Source organism: Elgaria multicarinata, chromosome 4, assembly GCF_023053635.1.
Source record: "Elgaria multicarinata webbii isolate HBS135686 ecotype San Diego chromosome 4, rElgMul1.1.pri, whole genome shotgun sequence".
In the NCBI taxonomy this organism is placed as follows: Eukaryota; Metazoa; Chordata; class Lepidosauria; order Squamata; family Anguidae; genus Elgaria; species Elgaria multicarinata.
The window spans coordinates 109000355-109028090 of NC_086174.1; the positions used below are offsets into that span (position 1 = coordinate 109000355).

Consider the following 27736-nt stretch of genomic DNA (forward strand, 5'->3'; position numbering starts at 1 on the left):
AATAGCTTGTCTTCCACGGCTTCTGAAACATTTGTCATCACAGCCACCAACATAAGATACCAGCCATCAGTGGATGTTGGAGGTGCCAAAGCCAGCATTCCATGGTTTTTTTGTGTGTGTGTTTTTGGATAATGACCTCATCCGATACCTGCACTGACTGATTACTTTCATTCCTTTTGGCAATTCTGATCCTGGTCAGTATCCAGCTGGTATCTCTCTGCTAACAGAAGGTATGTTAGTAGTAGATGATTTTTGGCATCTCCCCCTTTCACCCTATTTATATAAATACCTAGGGGCTGGCCCAGTTCCTTTCTATATGCACTTACCAGGGAGTAAGCCCCATTGGACTCAATGGGTCTTACTTCTAAGTAGACATATATAAGGATTGTACTCTAAATGTCCAATATTACCTAATGAAACATCAAAAATAATGTATTAAACATGAAGTTGAATATCATTACTGATCCTCAACCGAAAAAACAAAAACCAGGCTGAAATCTTTAAGTACACTTGCTCCTTTGAACTCAGTGGGATTTTAATCTGTGCAAATGTACAGTGGATTGTGCTGTCAGGGACTGAAAATTTAAAGTGTGTTAAAAAAAAAAAAAGATACATCCACTTTTTGCAAGGAAAGTATTTGAAAGCTGCATGTAAACACCAAACCCAGAACTGGTGAACAAGGGCAATTGCAGGTGGCTGTTTCAACATATGCAACTGTAGAGATGCTAGCTGGTAGAACCGCATGCGATATGTATAATTAAGGGAAAGGCACTTTATACAAGTGTAACCACAGGGGAAATGAAGGAAAATAAGAACAGCTGCTGACGGTCCTCTGTTGGAAAGGAAAAATACAGCAAAATTAGACAAAAACTCATAAGAATTTCAAAAACTCAAGAAATTAGATCCCATTTTGATTCTAGGAGATTGGATTGTTATTTCCCTTGAAGAGCTAGCTAGTATATAGCACATAATGCAAAGTCCAGCTCAGCTCACTTACAGGGAAGGCCAAAGAAAAACTCTCATTTTTTTCCTAATCCTCTGTAAAAGTGGATTAAGAATGGGTTCTTCGACTATACCACTCTAGAACATAGGTATGCAACTGTTTGACTGCTTCCTGTGTCACTGTATATTTTCAATATACTGTATATTGAAAACAAGCATGTCAGGGAGAATTAAGGCTATGGCTTCCGCCTAATGCGCTAGAATTGTAGAATCAGAGAAATTTTGAGACAAGGCAATATTAAATCATGCACACGAAACCTGTGCTTTAAATGATACAACTGAGAGATGTTCCAAATGACCCCCCCTCCCCACCGAACATATAAACAAGCTAAAATACAGAGAGAGTAAGAGTAAAAAAAAAGGGGGGGGAAATACACTCAACTTACAAAATCAAGATCTCAGAAAATATGGACTTAACCAATGAAACAAAAGGAGGGGGGATTTAAATACTTGGGGTATTTTTGCAAACTATGGAAACTGATGTTTCATTGAATAGAATCCCCCCTCTCTAAAATGTATATGGGTTCCCCCTTCTGTCCTGTGCTCCACAAATTAAAAACAAACAAACCTGCTTTTCAGTACCTTCTCTTATTTGTAAAGAGATGCCTAAAGTGTTTCTTCAATAGAAATTGTCACTGAGCCCTTGGGAAAGAGATACAAACATCTAAAAAGAAGAAGTAAAATCCTGTTACACTGGAATAACAGGACCTAGTTTTAAAATATTTCCCATATGTGCTGTACATATAAGTGTAAGCCGACAATTCTCTCAGCAAGAAAAATAAAGACTGCCACAAGGGAATATTAAATGTCATCTGTGCTTCTGCCTCTAGCAAATGTTTACCAGAAAGTCATACATTTTTCATGCTAAGTAATCTAAAACTTTTATAAGAATTCTTAGTGGTTATTCTATCCAACATGAAAACCAATACAAGAGATACATCTAATTAGTCAGCTACTTGATAGCTTTGTTTGAACAACTCATCCATACTGCTTTTAATGAATACTGGTCATACCTAGTGCCATTTTAAAGGCATCTACATTGACTATATGCAAGCAAGTATATATTTTTATAAACACAACAGTGCAATTCATTGTGCCTACACAGGAGTAAGCCTCACAGACTTCAATGCAACTTACTTCCAGGTAAAGGTGTATAAGATTGTTGGGGGAAAGGGCAGGGGGTAATAAAGATGAAATCCCAAAGGTGCATAAATAAAAATGTATTAGTTCAGTGAGTTTCGAATTAAAATATTCCTTTATGGACACTACAAAAGACCAATGATTATTATATATACTATAATACTATTAAAACAGTTATATACTGCAATGGTAAAACTAGAAGCATTTAAATGTTAATAAAAAAGAATAGCTTTTAAAACTTTTGTAACACATAGTTACAAAAGTATACAAATATTCAGGGTTGAATACAGACAGTCAAACTTAAATTAATTGGATTTAAGGCAGTCATGACTAAGTTGTCTCATTGATTTAAATGGGTCCACTCTACGGTAGTCATGACAGTTAAGTCTCATTGATTTTAATGAGACTACTCCAAGTATGACTAAGTCTGGATCCAGCCATATCCAAATGAAGTTAAGCTGCCTAATGCTAATAGTGTGAGACTGACCTGAACACATCATTGTTATCTAGTGTGCTCTGTAACAAAATGCAATGAGACTTATGTAATCACTTTTAGGTACTGAAGAGCATATGAATCAACTGTAGTTTTAAGGGAATTAACCCTTTAGTTCCATTCTTAAGATTCCTTTCACAACCCACGATTGGCTCCTTTATAGGTTGTGGAGTGTGACATCCAAACCCAGACTGATGAGTTGTTTGGGGTGGGGCTTGCTTATTCAAAAAGCTAGCTGTATGCATCCTGTAGCTGCACCATAGGTTAAATTAATCCATGGTGGGTTTGGGGGGATTAACCATGGATTAACTAAACCATGGGTTAGGTTATGTGTGACTAAGTCACTATGGACTACTCAATCTTGAATACTGTTTGTAAAATATCATGGATTAGCTCAGTATATAATTTTTTAAAGCCTTTTGTACCTCAAATACACTCTCCTATACAGTATTCTTTGGATTTAATTGACAAGTTGGGACAAACTGATCATCTATATAGTGATGACATTTTGCATCCTTGGGATTTCATCTTTTCCTCTGCAATTGGTGCCTTCCATACTTTTATAATATTATAGCCTAACTTTTGTGTCCAAACTCAGATGTTCACTAATTTCAGCTGGACAAGTTTCTTTTCCAATATATATTGTTGAAAACAAATCAGTATAAGCTAGACAGCATACATTATTAAGTACTCCAGGTCTTGACACTTGTTTTCCATCATTTTATTAAAAAAATAAATCTTCTATATCAATATGTGTATCAGCTTGCTGCACGACTGATCCTTTACCATAATATTAAGAGAAACATTGCATTCTTCACATCTTGAAAAGGAATACAAGCTCCAGGCCATTCTCAGGAATAGAACCGAATAATCAGAAACTAAGATACACCACAACCTGTTAAGAAACAAAAACAAAAATCTCATTTCAACCAAATCAAGATATTGTAACAAATAACCTTGCACCGGAAGGTATGTATTTTGCTCTACTGCATCTCCTCTACTGTAATGTGTTCAAGTAGTACTAACAAGAAGTTGCCAAGCCAGCAAATGTTCTCATTTGTTGCCACCTTTAATGTTTACTGTAACTAGCTTTTAAAAAAAATCCTAGTAATTTAGACAATTTTTAGGCATAAACACTGGATAATTTAATGTCAGTTATGCCCTGTTTTTAATCTAAGCCCAAGAGTTGTTTCTATGTGAATTTAAAAGAGAAAGTTTTTTCCATCTCTGGCAACACTGACTGTCATGAGGGTTCTATGACTATTACCTAATGAAAGAAGTATTGAAAAGGTAGCCTCTACGGCTTGCAATCCCCGACTGACTTCTTAAATTGAAGCCAATGGGATTTAAGCAGCTTGTGCACTGGACTACAGCCCCAAACAGTAGGGACTTTTTCCCCCCAATCATGTGATCTTCGGAACACATCTTTGGACAAAGCAATCTTCAAGCTAGTTGCCTTAAATAATGTGAATACCTAGCAGACCAAGAAGAATCCAGAACTGAGAACAGAGGTTGAAATTTGTATGTATTCTGTCTACTTGTAAACAGGTTGAAAAGTATGTGTGGCTGTGGTAGTTGTATAAATTCCCTGCTTTATCTACTGTGCACCACCACCACCCCGATATTCCATCCAACAGTATCTTCCGATATAGAAGATCACAAAGGACTCTTTTGAACAAAGGCATTGTTACACAAAAAACATACGCAAAGGAGTTTTTTTCTTCCCTCATTTTGAATACAATACCTTCTGAATATTTCTATAAAATTTGTGGAAGATAGTTCCTTTCTTTTGGACTTTTTGAGGCTAGTATCATAAGGCTGTACTTTTTTCTTTTCTTTTTTTACATAATTTAAAAATCAAATTACATCATGTAAATATGCCAACAAGTTGACTCAGTATTATTAGACAACTCTACTCAAAATTAAGAAGCAAGCAAGCAATGAAGTCTAGCAATATTTTGGTTTTCTGGGCATTACAAAAAATAGTACTCGTACATTAAAAAAAATGTTCATCAGATAGATAAAGCACATATGAATGCAACATTCAGAATTCTGACACAGAAAATGTAATGTGGGCAGTTTGCTGCTATTTCAAGCACACTTACCAAAAATACAATTTTATAATGAAAGAATTGTCAAAATACAGTTAAACAACATTTAGGAACCACAAAAAAGGATCCAACATTATTACTTAAGCTGACTGTATTTGAGACTGTGTTAAATACTGCTTGAGTAAGACTTGTGATCAGAAAGCAGCATTATCCCAAGCACTTGTGAAGTACCCTCTTCCATTATCTGAAGCATTCCTTACTGAAGATTACATTGCCTGCACTTGGATTGAAAATGCAAACCACTCACCTTGGAAACACAATGCATTTAGACACATTCTTACACTGTTGTACATAGCTGAAGCAGAACATCTTGTAACGGCAACTGTAAATCAAAGTATGGATTTGATTACTTTGCTACATAAGCATTCCCCATGCGTTCTAGAACTCTTACTGGGAAATGTTCAATGACAACTTTACTTAACACAGAAAAAGTTAACCAATTTATCCTATAAATATTTTCTTTATTTGCTTTGTGTCTAGAAGTTACTATTGTTCTATTAACAGAAGTACATAAACAAAGGTTTCCTAAGTAGTGAAAAACTTAATTACAAATGTTGAAAAAAGTTGGCCTAATTAACATATGTACAAATTTGTCTAGTTAATACATTGAGGGGGAATCTGTTCAATTAATGACACGTGTTTTATATAAGCATCAACAGTAAGTTTGATAATACTCTGAGTCCTTAATTTGAGCAGACAGGATATGGTAAATTTCAGTTTTTTGAATGTAGGGATAACATGCCACAAAAAGATTCAGTCTGAACAGCTGTTGATAAATTGTTCTGTTCCTTCCTGAAAGGATTTTTCTGTCAAATTATTGTCCTTCTGACCCTTCTTTTCTTTGTTCTGCTGTTCCTGCAGATTCAGGATTATGTTCCTTATTTCTTCTCGTTTTGTTTTCATTCTTGGGCGTGGAAACCAGTCTGTTAGATTCATTGGTAGTTCAAAACTTATAATAGGAGTCTAGTGAGGACAAAAGAAGTAGGTTTATAACAATAGTGTCTACATAGAATGTCTACATAATGATATTGTATAAAGTACTAAAAAAGGAGTTAAAATCAGGAAATGCCCAATTTAAAATTTCATCTATTCTTCCATGCAGGTACAGACAGTCTCAATTACATTATATGACTTCCTTACTGGGCCAGTTCTTTTTTTTTACTTTTCAGAAATAGTAAGTTTAGCCCAATGTCAAGGAGCCTCAGAAATCTGGCCTATTCACCACTGATATCAAGGTGCTCCTGCTAAGACAAGTACCTTCAGAATTGTCTTGCTTTGTGGAAGATGCTACGTGGAGGGTGACACTGGAAAACAAACTCTTGCTCCCCCTTCCGATAACGTCTTATCACACTATCAAGGCATTGGCCCACCCCCTCCAAGTACACAGACAGAGGACAAAGCAAATGAGGGATGCAGCTAAGAACACATTCCTTGCAGTGTCTTGTTTTTATTTTATCTTATTATTTATGAACATTTCACAGCAGTTTACAAACTTTGAAACTGCAATAAAACACAACAACAAAATAGCAGGAAAAAACAGAAAACAATGGAGATCAAAGACATAGAAGCAGTTAGTCTTGCCCAAAAGTGTTACCTGCTGTCTGTGCCTACACTGGGAGGGGCCCACTGAAGCACCATCTTCCATCATTTCCATTAAGGCACTATGCTCAAGTAAGCGTTGGATGCAGAAAGTTTTGTTTACGGAGTACTGCTAGTATAGTGGATTTGATACCGGAAGAACTGGCAAGGAGTTTTAGTGAGCTCCCACAACTGCATCCTGTAAAGTGTGCTGAACGTATAGAGACTTGAATAGCCTAATACACTGAGTAGATGTTAGCAGGCTTTAAACTAACACAAGTAGGCCCCTTGATGGGTAGCTTCTCTAGTGGGAGTTTTATATACTTTTAATTGGTTCCAAGCACTGCCAGCCTGGATAACGTTTGCTGGTCTTTTGCGGATATCTTTGGGATCCAGATAAAGAACAAGCTGTGGCAAAGACGCTTGCTTTGTCAACTGAGGGGACATGAGCTTTTTTTGTATATTCTTTCTGCCTCTATATATCGTCTTTGTGTAATCAATAAACTAATAAACTGATCCATTTGTGATTTGTCTCACGTTGGCACCCACGAATCTGATTTAATTGGAACCTAAGTCAATCAGGGCTCCAATTTATCAATACATCATTATAGCTAGTTACATTACTAGTCAGTCAACCTCACGAAGTCCTTCCTTTTCAAGACAAAAAGTTATGTCTCTTACTCCTGGCTGAGGATATGTCATGGCTTTCATCTAGGAAAGAAGGATTCAGCAGTCTCCCGTTCTCTGGTTTCTCCATCTCGTGTTTCACTTGCAGTCACTCTAAAGCCCAAAGCTTGCCATTGCCCATTGTCCATCTAGACCCTGCAGGCGTAGGTAAGTGAAGTTCCACATAGGATCTCTAGTGCCAAGGGTCAGAGCAAGCCCCTCTTCCTCCATTTCCAGCAGCTGGAATGTCTCTTGTCTGCCTGCTACCACCTTCCAGCCAAGGCTTCTCTTTACCTAAGAGGTCCCTTCCCTTCCTCCTCTCCACTTGCCTTTCTGTTCTTCTCTCTCTCTCTCTCTCTCAACTATGTAGTCATCTTATCATGTGTCCCTCTGTCCAGCCTCCTCTATCATTCCTGGCTTGGGCTTTCCTACACTATGACTTCTGCTCTGCCTTTTCAACTATGACACACACCTACCCTACTGGGTAAGACACAACATTTCTGCCCAGCCAGGTATCCCAGCATGTTTCCTGCAGTTGCTGCCCCCATTTGGTGCCATAAGGAGCTAGTGAGTCCTGGTGGTTACTCACACATGCCTTTAAATAGAAAATATTCCCGGATATAACCAGGGTCCAAGCTGTTCAGGACTTTATGAAATAGGGATGCTTGAGAAATTGGTTATTTGTAAATTACAATAAAAACTGAGCAAACCCGCACCTCCCAGGCTACTGTGCAGGAACTTAGTTAAGCACTCAATTTTGCACTTCCTGAGTTCTTGGCCAGTTGGCAGCAACAAATGTGACAACAGCCGCTGTGAACATGACCAAGAGAGATAGGAGTTGCCATGCCAAATCTGATCAAGTGGCTTTCACAAATACTGTTCTTCAGCGATTGTTAGCTGCTTTGGCTTATTCTAAGTGGAATATTAATATGTTAAATAGATGGCAGGTAGTCTTAAGAACTGAATATGTCTAATGAGAGAGATGGAAGTGGTCAGTTCAGAATACATTCCAGAGGACATTATGATAGGGAAAGGCCAGCAAGAGGCTTTAGAAAGCCATCTATTCCAACCTACTTTTTCCTGATTGTTTCATGATGCTTTTGGTTTTAGAAATTGGTAGACTTTAACAGTTGTCAATTTATTTTTTTAATTAGTTGCATTTTATGTATTTTGAGCAGCCTTAAGAGGATTTCTTACTCTGAAACCCGCCTAAAAATACTTTAATAAAAATAAAATAAATGAATTCCACATTAATTTATTGAATAAAGAGGGCTGTTCTGCATCCACTGGTTCTGTTGCTCTTGTGGAGCAACTGCTTGTACAACAGGGCTTTTGCACACCTAAAAATAATCCCAGAAATGAGCAGAAATGGTTGTTTCTGGATTGGGACAAATCAGCAGAGATCCCTTCTGAGAATTCCACTAACCTGCCCTGTTCTGGAAAACAGTGTGGCTGCTCATTTCAGGTTATTTTTAGAGACGCAAAAGCCATGTTGTGCAAGCTGTTGCTCCCATGAACACATGGGCATAATAGGATAATACCCAAATATTTTATTTCACCACAACAATAAAAAATGATAATCTTAAATCTCTTCTCAATTGAGTAGCTCTATATCAAATGTTTTATTTTGTAGTTAAATTGTTTTTATGTTTATTAAGTCTTCCAGAAAACTATTACTCAGTTATAACCTGACTACTATATTCCATGCATTGTTAACTTCACATTGAAATTACTGTAATGTACTTCATGTGGGGGTATTCTTGGGCTTAACCTGGGAGTTGCAGCTGGTGCAGAATATGGCAACCAGGATGCTGACCAGGGTGATTGGCCATGCGTATACAACACCCGTGTCGAAGCAACTGCACTGACTACCTGTTAGCTATCAGACCAAGTTCAAGATCTTGCTGCTGGCATATAAAACCCTGAACAACTTGGGACCAGTTTACCTATTAGATTGTCTTTCCCATTACAGACCTGTGCAATCACTAATATTATTGGAGGAGACCTTTCTGGTTGTACCATGACCTGCATCTTGCCATCTGGAGGTAACCTGATCACAGAGGCCTGCTCTGTGGGGGTGTCCATCTTATGGAATGCACACCCCTTTAGGAGCCATCAACTGCGGTGTTTTAGGCACCTATTAAAGACCCATCACTTTATTCAGGCCTTCTCTGATTAATTGTACTACTCAGTTTATTTGTTAATTGTTTTTAAGCATTTGATGAGTATCTGCATTTATTATGATGCTGGTTTTTCATGTCTGATTTTGGTTTTGATATAGCCATATCCATATCTATATCTATGGTAAGCTACCAGTACCTAAATCAATCAAATAAATAAATAATTTGGAGGAGCATATTAATATTATAACTCAATCAATAGCAAATACATAAAATGTTGTATTCCACAAACAGAGCATGGTAGGCCCTAGAAATCTCTATGGTTGTGAATTCCAATTTGATACTCAAAAGCCAACTACAAACTCACCTCAAAAAAGCTCTCCACATACTGTAGCACATAAACTCCACAATCACTGAAGTTGTTCTGTTGTGGCACTTTAGGGTTTGAGCCTTTCATGACATCTTTGGAGAAACTTCTTTTACTACCTTTCCTGACTTCCCACTCCACTTCCAAGTATCTACAATATAAACAGAGTCAAGCTCAGAAAAACATCCTTATCGTGTGTTCAAATGCCAAACAAAATGCCTACATAAGAGGTTAATTACTCACTCCCTTAGTGTTCTGACGACATTTGATCGGGAAGGACCCCTCAATGAATCCATGAGCAGAATGCAAGGCCTGTAAGAAAACATGGTATTTTTTGCCACATTATTCAAACCGGGAAGAAGAGCTATTTAAAGAAAGGATTCACAGAGCTGAAGGGATATGTTGCACAAATTTAAGATATAATGTGCATAAAAGACAGTTCCTCATACGTTGCATGCTTTCTATATGTATCAATATATATTAACTCTTCTGGTAACCGAACTGTATAAAAATAGAGGGGGGGGAAAGAAAAATGTATAACCTAATTCTCTAATAATAAAAATCACCACTATCCCAAACTTGACTATCAAGGCAGTATACTTATTGCAACTTTCTACCTGAATAGCCTTGGAATAGGTTTTTCCATTTGAGCTCTGAATTTGGAAATGACAGCAGAGTAGGATGAAAAGTAGGTTGCTTTCTGGTTCCACTTTGCAACTGTTTTAGCCAACAACCTAGGAATGTTGTTTGGTGAGATATCTGAAGCCAGCCCTCAGGGTTGTTGAGGGAGAAATAAGGCATTCCTGGGTTGTTTGCTAAACTGATGCAAACCAGAAATGGCAAGTGGGCAGGAAGCAGTGTACGCTCATGTGCAGCCTCAACCATTATGTGTGAACCAGGTTTATGTGTTAGCTCCAGGTTTGTCCATCTCTGAACAGGACTCCTTCCATTCATGGAGGGCTCCAGAAGCCAGCAGAAGCTCCCCACTGGAGGCAGGGCAGAGATTTTTTTCTGATCCCCCCCCCCCCCGCCCCCATAGCCACCTCCCATGCTATTCTGGGGGATCCCTCAAATTTCCAGAACAGTACTGGATGTGGCGCTGGGTGCTACATGGAAATCAAAGAAAAACAAACACTGTGTTTCCCCTTCCTCCAGCACAACTCTGGATCTAACCTAATGGCTTCAGCTTTAGTAAAAAAACAACCAACCAAACCAAACCAAACCAAACCCACTATTACACTGTTACACCAATATCCCATCTTTAAAATTAATATATTTGGATATTCAAATATACTGATTAACTGAAGTAATGTTTTCAAAATGTCTGTTATGATCAGTATTTCTCTTTCAATTGAACATTTGCTTCTAAAATGCATCTCTGACATTCACAGAAAGCTATAAACATCTTACTTTAAAACTTACTGTTTACATATATTTGGCTTCAGATGCCATTGTCCTAATTCTGAATTACAAGTATCATCTGCAAGGCCATCATCATCACTGCTGTTGTCCTAAAAGGAAATTGTGTGGTTATTTGAGAAGATTCTCTTTTAACAAACTCAAAAGAAGGTAGACAAATATAGCAAGGAAGTGCACTCCCTATTGGCCTGCTCCAGACCACATATAATGCATCCCAGCATATTGACAGGGTGGTTAGCTACTGTTGTAGCAGAATAATCTTCATCTGAAGGTAGCCAGTTTGTGAGTACTGAGAGAAAATGCTAGTAATATAGTTTAACTATCTGGGAAATTATGAATCAGCTACCTTTAAAATTTCTGCCTAGTATTCTACCATTTTTTTTCCTCAGGAGTAATGAATCTCCCTTAATATTTGAAAATCATCATATATAAGCTAAGACAAATGCTATCCCCTCCCCTAGGATTGCACCCGGGGAAAGATCAGAAATGGACTCTGGGCTCTTGTGATCATCTATACCCTTCTCCTCAAATCCTGTTCCCTTTTTTCACAGGGAAAAAAACCAGTGATCCATGTTCATCTTAATGCAGATCTCCCCCTACATTACAGGATTAAAGTCCTTTCAAAAAGGGCTACACTCCTACACAATTAATTTTACAATCTTGCAAGATCAAGATGGCTCCAAATTCAAACAAAATGACAGCAAACAACTTCCACTAGCAGCAACAGTGCATGCAATTCTGAGCTCCAATCACAATCTCTTCCTAGGGACAGTCTTGCAAGGAAAACAGCATCTAAATATGCCCTTTTGTCTATGGATTATACAAATATCAGTTATATTTTTATCTCGTTGTAGCTTGTACACTTAACTATTTTATATTAACTATGTTGCTCTGATGAGAATAGTGTACACAGCTTCTACACATTTAATCTCAGCCTGCCCAATGGTTTTTCAGTTTTAGTTATAAACCTGTATGGTAGCTTCAAATCCAGTCTTCAGTTGAGCAACAGGGTTCCACTTTGAAAATGCAGACAAAAACAGGCCACTATTGCAATCACAAGTTCCAAGGCTATACTGTTCATATGTTTCATCAGTTAGCCCATTTATCCTGCACACTAGCAATACCATCAGTTGCTCATAATGGCATAAAGCTAGAGAATTTGAGGGATGCAAGCTACGAGTCAATAAGGAATCTCTGATCAAAGCACGTGCTAGGAGACCAAGTTTTCAAATTTTGTTTTTAGAATTGTGGAAAATGTTGACATGAATGTGTTTGAAAAACACCACACTTGAAGCCAATAAATGCACACTTGTATGGCAGTGCAAGCCCCACAGGAAGGCATTGAGCAATTTTCGAAACAAAGATTAAGCTGAAGATGGCCTTGTGTTTATAGACTTACTGTGAAAGGTAATTGGCCTTTATCTTACTGTCAATTTTGCTTTAAAGAACAAGGAGACTATCTTGGTTACTAAGTTTTCAAAGTTAACATACTTATATTATCTATCTTGCTCATATTGAGTCTCAACAGGAAAAACGCATGGTTCAAACTTAAGAAAATGGCCTGCATCACCGGAATGCTAAATAATGTCTGTCAAGAACACTACAGCAGATCTCACACCCTTTAACTCCAATTACTAGCTCCTAACTTAGACCTTCTTGACATGGGGAACATGGAAGGAAGTCAGAACTAACACAACCTCATTAACCTCCCTTCCCAAGCTCCAAAAAGATAGCTTAACAATGATGCGCTACAAGAAAGTTGCAGCAGAGAGCAGCACGATCAGATAAAGTAGCTTAGCTTATTACAAGGGCTTTTGGAGATATCAAATGTAATAATTGCTACAGTAACTAAAGGTCTCTCTTTGCACCTGTTAAACCTTGTCAGGGGGTGAAGACGAATTTAAATCTTTGCTAGACCACATCTTCCAAATGTCATTCTAACCATATAGATATACACTCCAACTAAATCCAGGAAGCATATGGAATTTTGTTATAGCTACCTGTATTTTAATTATTCCTTATAAACAGATCAGGAAATAAATCTGATGTGTAAGGACAAATCTCTCTAGAAAATGGACCTTAGAAGTTAAATCAGCCTATAATATAATGATGGAGAAAAATCAGAAGTAAAAACTACCATACACTCGCATGCATGCAATTATCTGTCCTGAATCTTTCACCAATAAGCTTCATTGAATGACCGCAGGTTCTAGTTTTATGGAAGGAGAAAAATACCTCCCTATCTACTTTCTACACACACCATGCATAATTTTGTACACCTCTGTTTCCCTCATTCGACTTTTTTCTAAGCTAAACAGTCCCAGATTTTGTAAACTTTTCTGACAGGAGAGTTGCTCCAGCCCCTTGATCATTTTGACTGTTGTTTTCCATGAGGCCCCACCTCATCTCTAGGGTATGCGTGGACATTGTACTGTGAATGCTTTGTCAGAGGGCAAGAAATGGCAATACCTCCTTTTTTATCCCTCTGAAAAACTGACATGATGATCAAGCCAGGTGCAACCCAAATATAACTTTCACACTGTACAGTACACAAAGACTATTTTACGCCCAATGATTCTCCTGGTGTTGAACAATAAGAGCAGAGAACAAAAACACTATATTGAAGACCAGAAATAACATAGGCAGGCATTCTAAGGGTGTTTTGAGAACATGAAAGCTATGTGAAGGATACCGATAAGACATTTTTGCATAGGTGGATGATTACCTTTCCATTTGAGATCTGAATGAAACACTATAGAAGGATTTTTTTTACTTCGCAGACAGCCTCAAAAATGCTTTTAAAAGAATAAGTCTCTCTAGGGAAAATTACTGACCCGCATCCACTTAGGGCATACTGCAAATCTGTATTATTCTGTAAAATTATTTGAAATTGAGCTTCCTGCCAGTAACTCTACAAATTAGGCAGGCATCTAGTTTCTCTACTGAACTGTTATCCTTGAAGAATGGCTGAGGAAAAAGTGTGAAAGCAGTATTCTTTTGTTGGTAAACTAAACTAAACTTTATAATGTAGCCCTAAATTGTACTTAACAAAAAATATGTTCTCTTACAATGTGGATGTAAAGAAGCATGGATCCTCATTTTTAATGATCACAATAATGGATAAAGCTTGCCTTCTAGTGGTTGAAATTGGAAACTTAACTATGAAAGTGCTATCCAGAGACGATAATGCAGATGATTATGCAATATTTTTACTGAACTGCAAAGAATAGTGCTAGTACCACTGGGGAACGAGTTACGTATTTTATACGTAACCAAGCAATACATCAGCAACCTTACAAATTCTTCCATTTTCCTTGGCACAGTCATGGAAATGCAGTAAAATACCACACTACCATCTTATTAATTTACTAGTTTAAGTGGTTGGAGGAGCTTGCAGTACACCTCCCTATATACACTAAGTTGATACCAAAATGCCAAAATAAATGTGACACATAATTACATTTTAAAGTATTCCAAGAAGTTAAAAGGTGTTCAACTGGTAATTTGCTCCACTGTAATACTTATTTTCATTGAGCTTTTAAACACTGTTAGACAAAGCTTCAATCCTACAGCTGAAGAATACCAATTATTGAAGTAATGTTGTTTAGACGTTTTACCTGGTTATCTTGATCTTCTGAAAAATCTATGAGCTCATCTTCATTTAGTTTACTGCTGTCAGCTGAATCTTCACTATAGCTTAGCCTGATTTTCTGTAAGCCATCTGCATTAACCATAAAGATTATTAAAAAAATTAAAAAGTGCCACATACATACATACATACATACATATCATCTCCCAGACAGGAAGAATAAACCACAAAGTAGAATCAATGGGTATTATGACAACAGTATACCTGAGAACAAATGACTAACTGAAATAATCCTTACCCAAACAAATTACTGTTTTTACAAATTTATATTTATCCATTAACACTTCAATACATTTCAAACATTAACATAAATAATCCTTACTAAACTACAACCTTTATTTATTTATTAACCACCTTTCGGTCCAAATAGGGCTTAACCTTAATGTTTTGCAATTTCAAAATTAAAAGAACAAATTCTCAAGCAGCAGAGTTGACACTTTTGCCAACTGCACATCATGGAAAACATGACCATTGAACAATATAATATCTCTACTATCACAACACCAGGATGCTTTGAATTCCCAACTATATATTATCCTAACTACACTTTTCATCCAGAGATTGTTTCAAGGGTGGGGACATGCTTATGAGTCCTTTACTTATTATCTCATTGTTTATTATTCACAGTGACTTGAGTATGCACATATCTCCTAAGACAGTCAGTTATTTTTTTACAACTGCATTTGAGAAAATGGAAAGGCTTGAACTTTATACTTCCTAATCATCACTGGTTATCTATAATGAAGAACTAGGCAGACACACTCTGTCTATGAAAGTCCTACTGAAGTGATCAAGTGCTTTGTCCATTCAAAACTTTCTTTTCTATTTGTGCAATGAATAATTTTTAATGCCATATATTTTCTTATTGAATGCCTTCAGCAATGTTTTTGTTCTCTTTTTGTGGCCACAAGAAATAAGATAACACTCCCCACCCACCCACATGTGTTCTAGTTCTTAAAGGGGAGCACATAGGGAAATCCTTCAAATAAAAGAAAATACGAAAAAAATATTCTGAAATGGGAAGTAACTGTAGCAAGACAGTGTACCTTATCCTTTATTCATGGACTGGATCATGTCCATTGTGGATAATTTATGGAATACCCATGGTTAGCTATATTAACAAGAACTAGTTGTATAAACAAAAACTACTGTTGAAGTTGCAACAAAACAGGTTATAACAGATAGCAATTAAGCCAGCTGATGTGATAAAACCATGTTTTGAAATAAAAGTATAGTCCTTCATCAGACACGTTTTTGATCTAAAAACATTCTGTAGAATTTACTAGTAGATTGAACTACATAAATCAAGAAACAATAAAGTTTAGAATCTTAAGGAAGGAACAGCAGCTGTTGCTTACTTTTTTGAAAAGAGAAGCCTCCGACTTCTACATCCACATCTCCAATAGAAGAAATTCAAGGATGTCCAAAAGGGGACATCTTGTACTGTCCACAGAAAAGCTAATACAAGTTACTTTTGCCTATTAACCTACCAAGCAAAATAGTGACACACAATTTTGTGTGTAATGGTACTTTTGTGTGTAATGGTGTAATGGTAACTTTTGAACTGCAGGAGCTTGGGGGAGGGTAACTAAGCAGAATTCATAGTCACACCCCAGAAATATATGTATATATATTTAAATCCTGCTTTCTATTATTTGCATTCAAAGGAGCTAACAATCTCGTTAAAAACTGCATCATAAAACATAGACATCCAAATTAAATTTTAAAAATCAATTAATAAAATCTTATAATTAGGTTTATGGAGCATGACTGCAATCCTATGGTAGTAAGTTCCACTGAATTCAAGGGGTACTTACTTCTGACCGCATAAGTTCAATTTGTAAGCACATTAAGCTGTATATAACAAAAGATCTTCAGCAAGTTGAAATGCAATCTTTAGCTTCTAATTAGAAATGCAAACCATCAAACTTGGAAAGAGTTACCATTTAAACTGCTAGTGAGAAGTAGGAAGCCCCTCAAACAAAAGAAAAGAAGTATTCAGCCTCATTTTCTTAGCTTTTTTATGCTTCTCTTTCAGAAACAATAGTAAAACTTGAAATCTTCATTACCACCTCATCCACTTGCCAGAGCAATTACCCTGGTGCTCCAGCAATAATGGGCTGGTTTGCACACCCACCGATCACGGCAGCCCACCAGCCCACCGTGGCTTACTTAAGCCTCAGTGGGTTGTCGAGTGTGCTGCCAGCCATTTCGAATATTCAACCTTTGGTGGCAGGGGAGGAGGGGGTTACCATGGTAGCTGTGTCATCTGAACCCGAACAAAATGGCTTGAAGGAGGAAACAACCCTAACCTTTTAGTATTTTTAAAGACTGTAATTATGCTTTGTAGAAACAACTGTAAATGTTTTTTTTATCTTGTAATAAAATATTTTAACAAATATGGAGGAAACAACCCTCCAATAATCCACCCTAAATCATTGCACGCACACACCCCATCGCAGTGGGCTGTAGTGATTGTGCGAACTGGCCTTAAATAAGCCACAGTAGCATGCAGTGATCATGTGAACCATCCCAATGTTATCACTTCTGGTCTGAAGAGTATTTGAGCTGTGCTTCCCTGTGTTCTCCACTATACCACTGCACACACAGCCACTTCACTTTTTCTAGGCATCAGCTGAAATGCTTAGAATGGTCTCAAGCATAGCTGAGGGGAAATGTGCCACCCCTCATGCCCCAGGAATATTAGAGGTGTGGCTGGTTTTAGAGGAACTGGTAATACGAAGTTAGAAAGCTGCCTTATATTTACTTGTCAAACAGAATATTGTCTACTCTAACTGGCAGCTATTCTCCACCGTTTCATAGAATCATAGAATAGCAGAGTTGGAAGGGGCCTACAAGGCCATCGAGTCTAGCCCCTTGCTCAATGCAGGAATCCACCCTAAAGCATCCTAAAGAAACCTAAAGAAACCTAAAGTTTCAGATGGAGGTCTTTCACAGCTACGTTGTCTGAGATGCTATTTACTAACTAAAGATGCTGGGATTGAAACTGGGACCTTCTGAGTGCAAAGCATGTGCTTTGGGGCCACTACCCCTATATGAGGAGAAATGTGGGAAGACTATTTTGGTGACTTCAAAACTCAACAGACATCAAACTACAGTTCTTTGTTTACCAACTGCAATATTCAAAAATGCAGTTACATGAATGTTCCCACAACTGTGTACCTAATCCCCATGCAAACTAATTATAATCCTGTGTGCCATGTCATGGATGTAAAGAGATATCAGCTGCACTGACATTAACCAGGGAACTCTCCATGGGCATGACGTTGTGAAATAGATACAAGGACCAGTGTAATGGTCTTCATTATGCCCTGCAAAAACTGCAATATAGCTAATATTTTTCCAAGTGCAACTTGGTTTTACTTATACCCCACTCCTCCTTTTGAAAGCCCAGAGCAGTTTATATGGGGCTCCAGCATACCCATCCAGTATAGTGTCAACAATACTACAGCCTTAGCCCCTCCAGATCCTTCACTGGGACTTGTTTCACTAACAAAATACTTAAAATAACTAATTTCTAAGTTATACTGTTTATTAAAAGCAGATGTCCCATTATTAATGTAGCAAATTCCAAGAAACTCTTTTTTGAACTCTTGATACTAAAACGAACATAAATAGGCAAAGATACACACCAGCAGCCTGGATGTGAGTTTTATGTTCGCTCTGCATGCCATTCGCCTCTGAAGCCCTACGGTCATGTTTATGACATACATGTTCCACAGTTCTCAGTTCTTCTGTGGTGCTGTTTAACTGATTTAGTTTTTTAAAGCCACCTTTCACAGAAGGGCTTCTTTTGCAATACAGCGACTCGCTCTCCTCAGCTTCTGTGCTTGTGTCAGTTAATGCTGCAATATGCTTCCTGCTCAGCACCTTCTTTGTTATTGTTGCAGAGGAGGATTGCTGCAATATATCCAATTCACTAGATAAAGGAGATGAAGTGCTTCTGTCTTGATCTAAAGAGGAAGATTTAACCTGTGGAGATACATTTTCCTGGTAGTATGGATTGGTCTCATAGATTGGTTTCTCTAAACCTGGAAAGCAGATCACAGCCAAAAACCAATGTGCCCTGCAGAAGAAAAATAAATATCTGAAGAACTATCTTCATATCATGAGTTGTAACATTAAGCATATTTGGGCTTCCCTTACTGACCAACCCCAAATTTGTTATTGCCAGGACCTCCCTCCCGCACAGACACAGTCCCTGACCTCATGTTACATCTCTAAAACGCAACATGAGGTCAGTGGGAAGTCTCCTGCTCTTCTTTAAGCATAGAGATCAGAAGAGGGGGCATAAAACAAGCCCCTGCTCCCCAACATGTCAGCACCAGAGGTTTGAACTTCTTCTGTGCTCAACAAGTGCTCTGATCTCAAAGCGCCCGTTGGGTGCACAGCAAGGTGGCTCACCTTCACCTCGGAGCTGTTGTGCATTGGCCTGCTCTGCTTCTGTGCTCAGCCAGCACTTGAAGCTTTTGTCAGGCACAGAGGCAAGGCCATGTACCTCCAGCTCCAAGCAGGAATGAGGAGGTGAAGATGTGGTAGCTTGCTCTACCCCAGAACCCAATAGGTGCTTCATGCTTGGCGTGTCTGTCAAGAGCAAAGGCAAGTCCACATGCATTGGTCTCCCAACTCCTGAGTTGCAAGAGAGAGGAAGAGGCACCTCTATGCAGGACTGATGCTTGGGAGCATCTCCAGATGCAAATGCAAGCCGACATTCCTCCCTTTCTCCTTTCCAGCTCAGGCAGGAGACAGCCTGGCAAGTGCAGAGCAAAAACAAATCCAAGGCTTTAGTAGAGGCTTGGGGCTAGGTAGTGGTTTATTCCCCTATAAGCTTCAGGTTTGAAGAAAACCTTGGGCTCATCTCAATTGCCTGAACCCAGCTCCATTTACAAGATGGCAAGAAGCCTGATTAATCATTTATTTCCAAGGTCTTGGGCTGTTGTTTTTAAAATCCATAGCTTGATCATCTTTGTTGGAAACAGTCTGGGCATGTTAAGAGATTAATGACAAGCCATGTTCACTGTGGTTAACATGCAATTAGAAACTTTAAAAAAGGGGTGGATCCCAGGGGACTAGATGACATCAGGGGGTGGGGGCCTGCCCACCACACCACTGGGTCCATAGCTGATGATCCAACTGGAGCTCCCTCAGCCTTTCCCACGTTGCTCCGCCCAGGCTTTCCCAACCCCAGTTGGGGCTGTAAGGGGAATCCCTGCTGTTATCTCCTACCATTGATAGAATAGCTGTGATTCATCTCCCCACTAGCCCCCAAAGGGGTGGGGCTTGCGGAGAGAGCCCAAGCCTCTGTGGCTAGAGGGGAACCTCCACAAGTCAGAGGTCCTCCATTCCTACTTTAAAATATCCTCTTTCATGTGCTGGAGAAGAGGGAGGTTCTAAGTCTGAGATTTGCTGCAGCACATTCTTATAACAGACCATGTTTTGTTGTTATATCTGAATACAACCAGTTGACAATACCCAAGGTCACCAGGCTTTTTTTGTCCATAGAAATTCCAGTGCTACACATATGCAAGCACTACTTACGCTTCATTAAGGGGAACAAAAATAAAATCTTTTTCAAAAATATCCACATGTCGTGTCCATGTTTTCACTCGGCCATGGCGTTTCTGCTGAATTCTGTGAACACATGAATGGGAAACAAAATACAATTATAATCTTTTTGTAGATATTTAGGGGATTATGTATACTTTTCTTCCTGCAATGAGAATTCATCTATCAGCACAATTTCAGGGCACCAACTGTTAAAGAGGTTTGGGGCCTACGTTACATTTTGTTTGGGCAGGAATAACATCTTTTCTAAAGTTAAAATGAACTGCCAAATAGACACACTAGCTATAACATCCAGCTGTTATCCTTTATATCATCCACTGCAGGAGAGGTGGCCTACCTCCAGGGGTCTGGGTGACAATCCCATCCCCAGAACCCATGCCCCACTGAGTTTTCTGTCAAAATTCGGCAGTCCTGTGGTGGGGGGAAAAAACCAACTCTTTAAAATAAAACAACATATGTAGGGAGCACACACATTGGTTTAAAGCAAAATTACACTCAGAGCAGTATCTAGGGAGCGTGATTTTTCTTTAAAACATGGAGCATGTTCCTTGCATGTCTTGTTTGAAAGGGAAATTGCAGTTTTTCATACCCCTCCCCAACTTCACCACCAAATTTTGGTAACAAAATCAGCCAGGTGGAGCAACACCTACGGGCTCACAAGCGGCTGTGTTGCCCCACCCCTGCACTCCAGTCATGAGGAACCTTTTGATTCGGACCACACAGTTTGCCCATCTGGTTCACCAGCTTCTTCCGCAGAACCTGCCCCCTCTTCCTGGTGAGGTAAAGTGACCATCTCCTATCAGGTGCTGAATGAAGGGAACAGTTTTTCCCTGCAGGGGAGAAGAGGCAGGGCCTGGGGAAGTGCTTCAGTCCTGCTTACTTTTGAGACTTGTCCTGCTTCCTTGTCAGTGGACATGCAGAGGCATGATTCTCTGATGTTATTTGAAAGTGCTGCTGAATGAATTGGTCCTGCTCATTTCTGAGTAGGCTTAAAATCAATAATAATCACATTTTGGCCTTGTCCACACAAAGAATGTACTCCACCCCCACACAAGACCTCATGCAGATTGGAATGTGGCCCTCAAGTTGGAAAAGGTCCCCCACCCCAATCTACTAGTTGCGAAAATTGCCATTTTGTCCTTCTACTCAATTTATGCCAAATACCTACCACATATAGATCTGGTTTGGGCATAATGCTAAATTATGGTTTAGCACTACGTAGCATGAGCCTCAGCCCTATGCTCTCCCTCTGGCAAGCTCTAAAATTGGAAGTTTTTGCTTCTGTTTTCAACCAACATGGCTGATGGTCAAGGATAATGGGAAATATAGTCCAACATCTGGGGACCCTAAGTTTGCAAAGGCTGGTTTAGGGATAAAAACATAAACCATAGTTTGACATTGTCTTCTTTCCCTAAGCTATGGGTAAGACTAACCAGATCCCCAAGTTCAGTCACAATAATTAACTGCAGTTAGTTAAAAACAGAAACAAAAGCTTCCAATCTACTTCCAGTAGGAGGAGAAGGAGTGCACGAGTCCAAAGGTCATTCACATAATGCTAAGCTATGGCTCAGCGTTACATCAGAACAAAGCCATTGTTTCTATAAGGGCTGGAAATTGGAATTCCACAAATATATATTTTAACCAGATTTACGTGAGTTTTGAGGTTTCTTGAACGTTTCTCCTTTCTCTTTGATTAAGGCGTTTGTAGAAAAAGGAACTGAACACATGAATCCTATCAGCATCTTCTTTTTTCAACTTTTCAAGCACCAGGTACCTTTATTTGGAAAAAGGGAACAAACAAAGATTTGTTTTCAGTGCATTCATTATTCTCTATAAAGATCCATTCTTTTAGAAAAAGGCCGCTACATGCTGTGACATGCAACTTGAGAAGGGCATGTGCAAACAAGGAAGAGAAGGAAGTTGCTGAGACATCCAACAGAGTCTACATACTTCCCATGTCCAGTTCCTAGTATAACACTGAGTTGGTTTTCAGCGTCTGCTATACTGGCCAGGGCAGTTGTTTTATATCAGGCTCCTGGATGGATCCCTGTATCTTTAATCCATGAGTAGTATCTTTGCCATTAAAAGGGAATATCAAAATCTATTCCAAGTAATATTAAAATGGATCTATCTAGATGATCTGCCTCATCCAGAAACCACTGAAATGTCACCAATGCTCCATCACCATGCCCAAGAATGCAATACTGGAGACCGACTGAAGGTGAAAATTCCCAAGGGCAATTATGCTCTGAAGCTTCCACATCATAAGGTTCCCCTCAAGCAGTAAAATCAACATTTGGTAAAATCAACATTTATTCACGAAATCTTAATATAAATATCCTAAACTAAGATTAATTATGCTGGTATTCAATATAGAATTCAGAACATTCTACTCACCTAAAGATCAAGTCAAACTAGCACACAGTCTCTCCCATTCTCAAAAAACCCACTCTTGATCGACTATCTCTGTCTAACTACCGACCTGTCTCTCTGTTGCCTCTTGTCTCAAAGATCCTGGAACGTGTGGTCTACTCTCGTTGTCTTGACTTTCTCTCTAGTAACTCTGCTCTGGATCCCTTTCAATCTGGATTCCATCCTTTGCATTCCACTGAAACAGCCCTTACCAAGATCACCAATGATCTTCTTACTGCCAAGTCTAAAGGCCATTATTCCGTTCTTATTCTCCTTGATCTAACTGCAGCCTTTGACACGGTTGATCACGATCTTCTCTTAGATTCCCTCCATGACCTTGGACTCTGTGGCTCTGTCTATAACTGGTTCGCCTCCTATCTAGAGGGTCGCTCTTTCAGCGTGTCGGCTAACAGCAGCTCGTCCTCCTCTTTTCCCCTTTCAGTAGGGGTTCCGCAAGGCTCGGTGCTTGGCCCGTTGTTGTTTTCTTTATACATGCTGCCCTTGGGTAAGCTTATTCAATCTCATGGCCTCCAATATCACCTGTATGCCGATGATACACAATTATATCTCTCATCTCCGGAACTTTCTCCTGATGTTCACGATCGTATCTCGGCATGTCTTTCAGATATCTCAGCCTGGCTGCTTCATCGTCGTTTGAAACTTAATATGGCAAAAACTGAACTGCTTGTTTTTCCTCCTAAACCTTCTCCTCACCTCTCATTCTCTCTTACTGTCAACGATGTCATGCTTACTCCAGTCAAGGAAGCTCGTAGTCTTGGCTTTATATTTGATTCCTCGCTCTCCTTTATTCCTCATATTGAGGCAGTAGCTAAATCCTGTCGTTTCTTCCTGTATAATATTGCCAGGATTCGACCATTTTTGTCTGTCTCTTCTGCCAAGACTCTTGTTCACGCACTGGTTATCTCTCGGTTGGACTACTGCAACCTTCTTCTCTCTGGCCTTCCTTCGTCTCACATCAGTCCGCTGGTCTCTGTCCACCACTCTGCCGCCAAGATCATCTTCTTGGCCCGCCGCTCTGACCATGTCACTCCACTTCTGAAATCTCTTCATTGGCTTCCAATTCACTCCAGAATCCAATATAAACTTCTCCTGTTGACCTTCAAAGCTTTTCACGGTCTAGCTGCTGCCTATCTCTCCTCTCTCATCTCACACTATTGCCCCGCTCGTACTCTCCGCTCCTCTGATGCCATGCTTCTCGCCTGCCCAAGGGCCTCTACTTCCCTTACTCGGCTTCGTCCTTTTTCTTCTGCTGCCCCTTACGCCTGGAAAGCTCTTCCAGAACACTTGAGAACTACAAACTCAATCACAGCTTTTAAAACTCAGCTAAAAACTTTTCTTTTCCCTATAGCTTTTAAATATTGAGTTTGTTCTGACCCTATACTGTCAGCTTCACCCTACCCGGTGCCTGTTTACACTTCCCTGTGCCTGTTTGCATTCTCTTTCCCTCCTTATTGTTTACTACAACTTTATTAGATTGTAAGCCTATGCGGCAGAGTCTTGCTATTTACTGTGTAATCTGTACAGCACCATGTACATTGATGGTGCTATATAAATAAATAAATAAATAAATAAATAAATAATAATAATAATAATAGTGCTAAAATTCTTTTAAAATCATATACTGTACTTAAGGCCAGCATATAATGGAAGAGCTTGATGCAATAGTTTAGGCAGATATGCATTATTCAGAATTTAAGGAATTTCTCAATTATCAACTTCAGTGCCTCATAATCAATTATAAACTCAAATTAGTTGCCTTGGGTGCTATTTTCTTGCTACAAATCAAACCAATACATAATAAACTGTCTAAGTAAAACAAATACCACACAACTTACTTTAAATAAAAATCAATGATAACGTCGTTTAAAAATTCTCCTTCATTTAAGCAATGGAGATCTTCATTGGTGACAGAAATACCACCCTTTGATGGAGGAGGGGGATATACTATCAATCTGCAAAGAAAAATATGTTAAATAAATATAGAGCTCTTAAAATGAAGGAAATAATTACAACATGCAGAAAAACCTCTTACTTTTCTATTGGACCAATAAAGACTGTATGTGGTTCCCCACTTTCATCGTCATCAAAAAACTGGAACTGTGTTGTATTTCGCAGCTGCATCTTGGATTCAGGGACAACCTTCGAAAAAACATATAATAAAGAAGTCATAAAGTATTAAAGTCCTTACTAATTCCCAGACAATAAGGAATATTCTTGAAACAAAATAGAGTATGTTTTCTAACACAATGGGTTTGTTCAGACATAACATTCCCAGCTTAATAAGGCATGAATTATGAAGCAAAGAATGACTACTGGGCCTATATGCACCTTATTTGTCTCTCCCAGCTTCAATACAGAGATCCTGGTTTGTTTAAACCAGAGTTTTCCATTGTGTCCAAAACAACATCTTGGTTATATTCTAGTTTAATGTCAGTTTACTAACCAAGATATGGGCAGAGCAATCCTTGGATAGGAATGGGGGGATTGAAGTAATGGGGAAATTGCTGCTTCCAAAGCCCTACCAACTTGTGTCAGCCAGGTTGAGAAGTGTGCATAGAGATTATCTGAAAATAGCCCAGCAGATTTGGACTATTTTGAATTTCGCCTCCCCATTTAAACCAAGGGATAGTAGTGAGAGATTAACTATTCCAACTTTAGGAGGAATGAAGGGACTTTGGATCCAGCAGAATCAAGACTGCTTACAACCCTTCCCATTTCAGGGCCTACTACCAGCAGGCACACCACTGGCAGTAGATGGATGCCTATGGAGCTTTTCATTGGCATATAGGGACCTCTGCAGACATGCCCTCCACTGGTAAAATTCCTCTCTGCTGTTGGAGGGGCATTTTCACCGAACCAAGCCTCCTTCAGCCAATGGATCTGCAGGTTAGGATTACTGTATACACAGAATCATATCTTAGCTCAACATTTTGGTTAGTAGACCGACAATACACCAGAGTTTCCAACTTGATGTAACAGGGAAGTCTGGCTTAAACAAACACAGCTGCTCTTGGTTTCATGGTTTATGAAGCCTGGAAAATTACATCCATACAGACCCAATGAAGAGATTAAAACAGCCTGAGTTAAAAATATAGATATGATGACCTTTCTTTTATCTGAAATACTACACAGACAGTATTATGATACATGGAAAAAGAGAAGCATCCAAAGGAAGTAAATACTGCCCCCCCGATCTTAGATATCACAATAAAATGTTTGTTTTTACAATTTTACAAACTAAAAATAGAAGCTTTGAACCCTCTCCTTCAATAAAATAATTTAGCAAAAAGAACATACGATCAACAGACATTGCAAAGAATATTTGTAAACTAATGACATCACAGTTTATTTAACACTAATCCAAATTTTATAAAAAGAAATAGTACATGTTTTGTTTTGCCTTCTTTATGAGCAGCGTTTCCTCTAGAAGTGTCTTCAAAGGATTTTGTAAAGGCCACAAGCCTACTGTTTGCTTCTTCAAAAGGAATTTTCACAAAAAAATCAGAGATGTTGTTCCTGATACCAATATCAGTAATTATTTTTTCAAATATTGCATTTGCATGAGGATCAAGACCCGTCTCAAAAATTAAAATGATGTATTGTTCTTCTGGATCTATAAAAAAAAGAAAGCCAATGTATTGCACATTTAAAATCATAATGCCTTTTATAGTGCAAGTTCTTAAATACAAGTTTTCATATTGCTTAATAACTGGAAATAATCCAACTACATGGCAAGGTAGTCTTTTGTTTACTACACTAAGGTAAGAAATTTCCATAAGAAAAGGGAGCGTGGTGTCACTGATCACTACAGTTGGTGGAGAAAAGTGGGATTTAGATGTTGATCAACAGGAGAATGGGGACACTTCGCAATGGCAACTGTGCACATCTGAAAACTTGTCAGATATCTCTACATCTAACAGTATGTTGGCTTTCCCTCCATCTTCAACCTGCAGAGTTACTAGTGCCACATTGCTGCCGCTGTTGCTGTTGTCTCCTCTTTACCAAAAAAACCCTCCTCTTTGTGCAATGGCAGCAGGCTGGGTCCCACTAACAGCAACAGCTTCAGAACAAAGAGGAATAAAGGAGCTTCTGCTGCACTGCTCCTACCTCCAATAGTAAAGAGAGAAAGTGCATCTAAATTTCGGGGGGGGGGGGGGAGAACTCATCTGGCCAGCGTGCACCACTCTGTTGTTTATGGCTCTGGGAGAACCACACAAAATCACCACCATGAATGTGTTTCACGTTGCTGACTAGTGTGTGCTTAGAATTAGTTCTTCACACACACACACACACACACACACACCAGAAACTTAGTAAGGATTTTAGGATAAGACTGGTTTGGAAAGCAGAGGAAGTTAGCAAATTATTGGTAAGAGTAATGAATGAAACTGTTTAGCAATAGCAATGTACTGGTAAGAAACAAAAGCTAAAAACCATCTTAAATGCCACCATAACTCTTTAAATGTTCCTTCTCAGAAGAGTGAGAAGTAGCAAGGAGCACAGAAACTAGACTTGTCAGTCACAAAACCACACCCCCAATACACATTGCCTCCCCCCCGCCCCCAATATATATGGAAAGCTTGAAGAGAAATGTTGTCATTTCTGCACACACACAGTATGCACCTTAAAATCCCTCGCAAAGCTTCGAGTGATTTGGTGAATTTCAGGACAGGAACTCCCCATGCCACTTAGCCCTTCCTGCTTGCTTTATTAATGAGGAAAACATGACTTCACAACACTTCAATCTGTATTACAGGAACTTAGTGCTAGGGCTGTCCCTCTCAATTACTCGCACTTCTACTTCTTTGTGACCATTTCCTCACGACTCCAGTAACCAAACAGATGGTTTTCATTCTGGGCAGGCTGAATAAAGATTGAAATCTATGCTGATCTACATTAAATTGATAATACATCTGAGTGCTGCGTGTAAACACTGCATTAAATAATCTACTGTTTTCAAGAGCAGGACTCTGGCCTGAAAAATGTAGGGATGATTTTCTAACAAAAAAAGTGGGCATACTGAAATGTACTTTATTTGCTTTATATTAAATTAATCAAAAGTTAAGCACAGAAGCCTTAAGAACTTCAGCATCAAGTACAAAAAAGCAGTCCAAATAAATGTGTTATTTAGAAGAAGTATAGTATTTTTATTTATATATACACTCAGGTACA

The 27736-nt window shown here is 38.8% G+C and overlaps 1 protein-coding gene across 5 annotated transcripts in view; it reads right to left on the reverse strand.

Moving 5' to 3' along the window:
• Positions 1–4034: 4034 nt before the first annotated feature.
• The window catches only part of SENP6 (SUMO specific peptidase 6), a 66380-nt gene continuing 42678 nt past the window's right edge, over positions 4035–27736 (reverse strand). For 4 of the 5 annotated variants that reach the window (XM_063124947.1, XM_063124949.1, XM_063124946.1 and 1 more), the window contains 11 exons: positions 25951–26177; positions 24597–24703; positions 24400–24516; positions 21783–21905; positions 20105–20197; positions 18199–18632; positions 14514–14617; positions 10900–10988; positions 9721–9789; positions 9478–9628; positions 4035–5709 (listed from right to left, as the gene is read on the reverse strand). In XM_063124947.1, the coding sequence (XP_062981017.1) occupies positions 5500–5709; positions 9478–9628; positions 9721–9789; positions 10900–10988; positions 14514–14617; positions 18199–18632; positions 20105–20197; positions 21783–21905; positions 24400–24516; positions 24597–24703; positions 25951–26177 (1724 nt within the window). In that variant the 3' untranslated portion in view covers positions 4035–5499. The remainder of the gene's footprint in view (positions 5710–9477; positions 9629–9720; positions 9790–10899; positions 10989–14513; positions 14618–18198; positions 18633–20104; positions 20198–21782; positions 21906–24399; positions 24517–24596; positions 24704–25950; positions 26178–27736) is intronic. The other variant, XM_063124950.1, reaches the window with a different exon arrangement.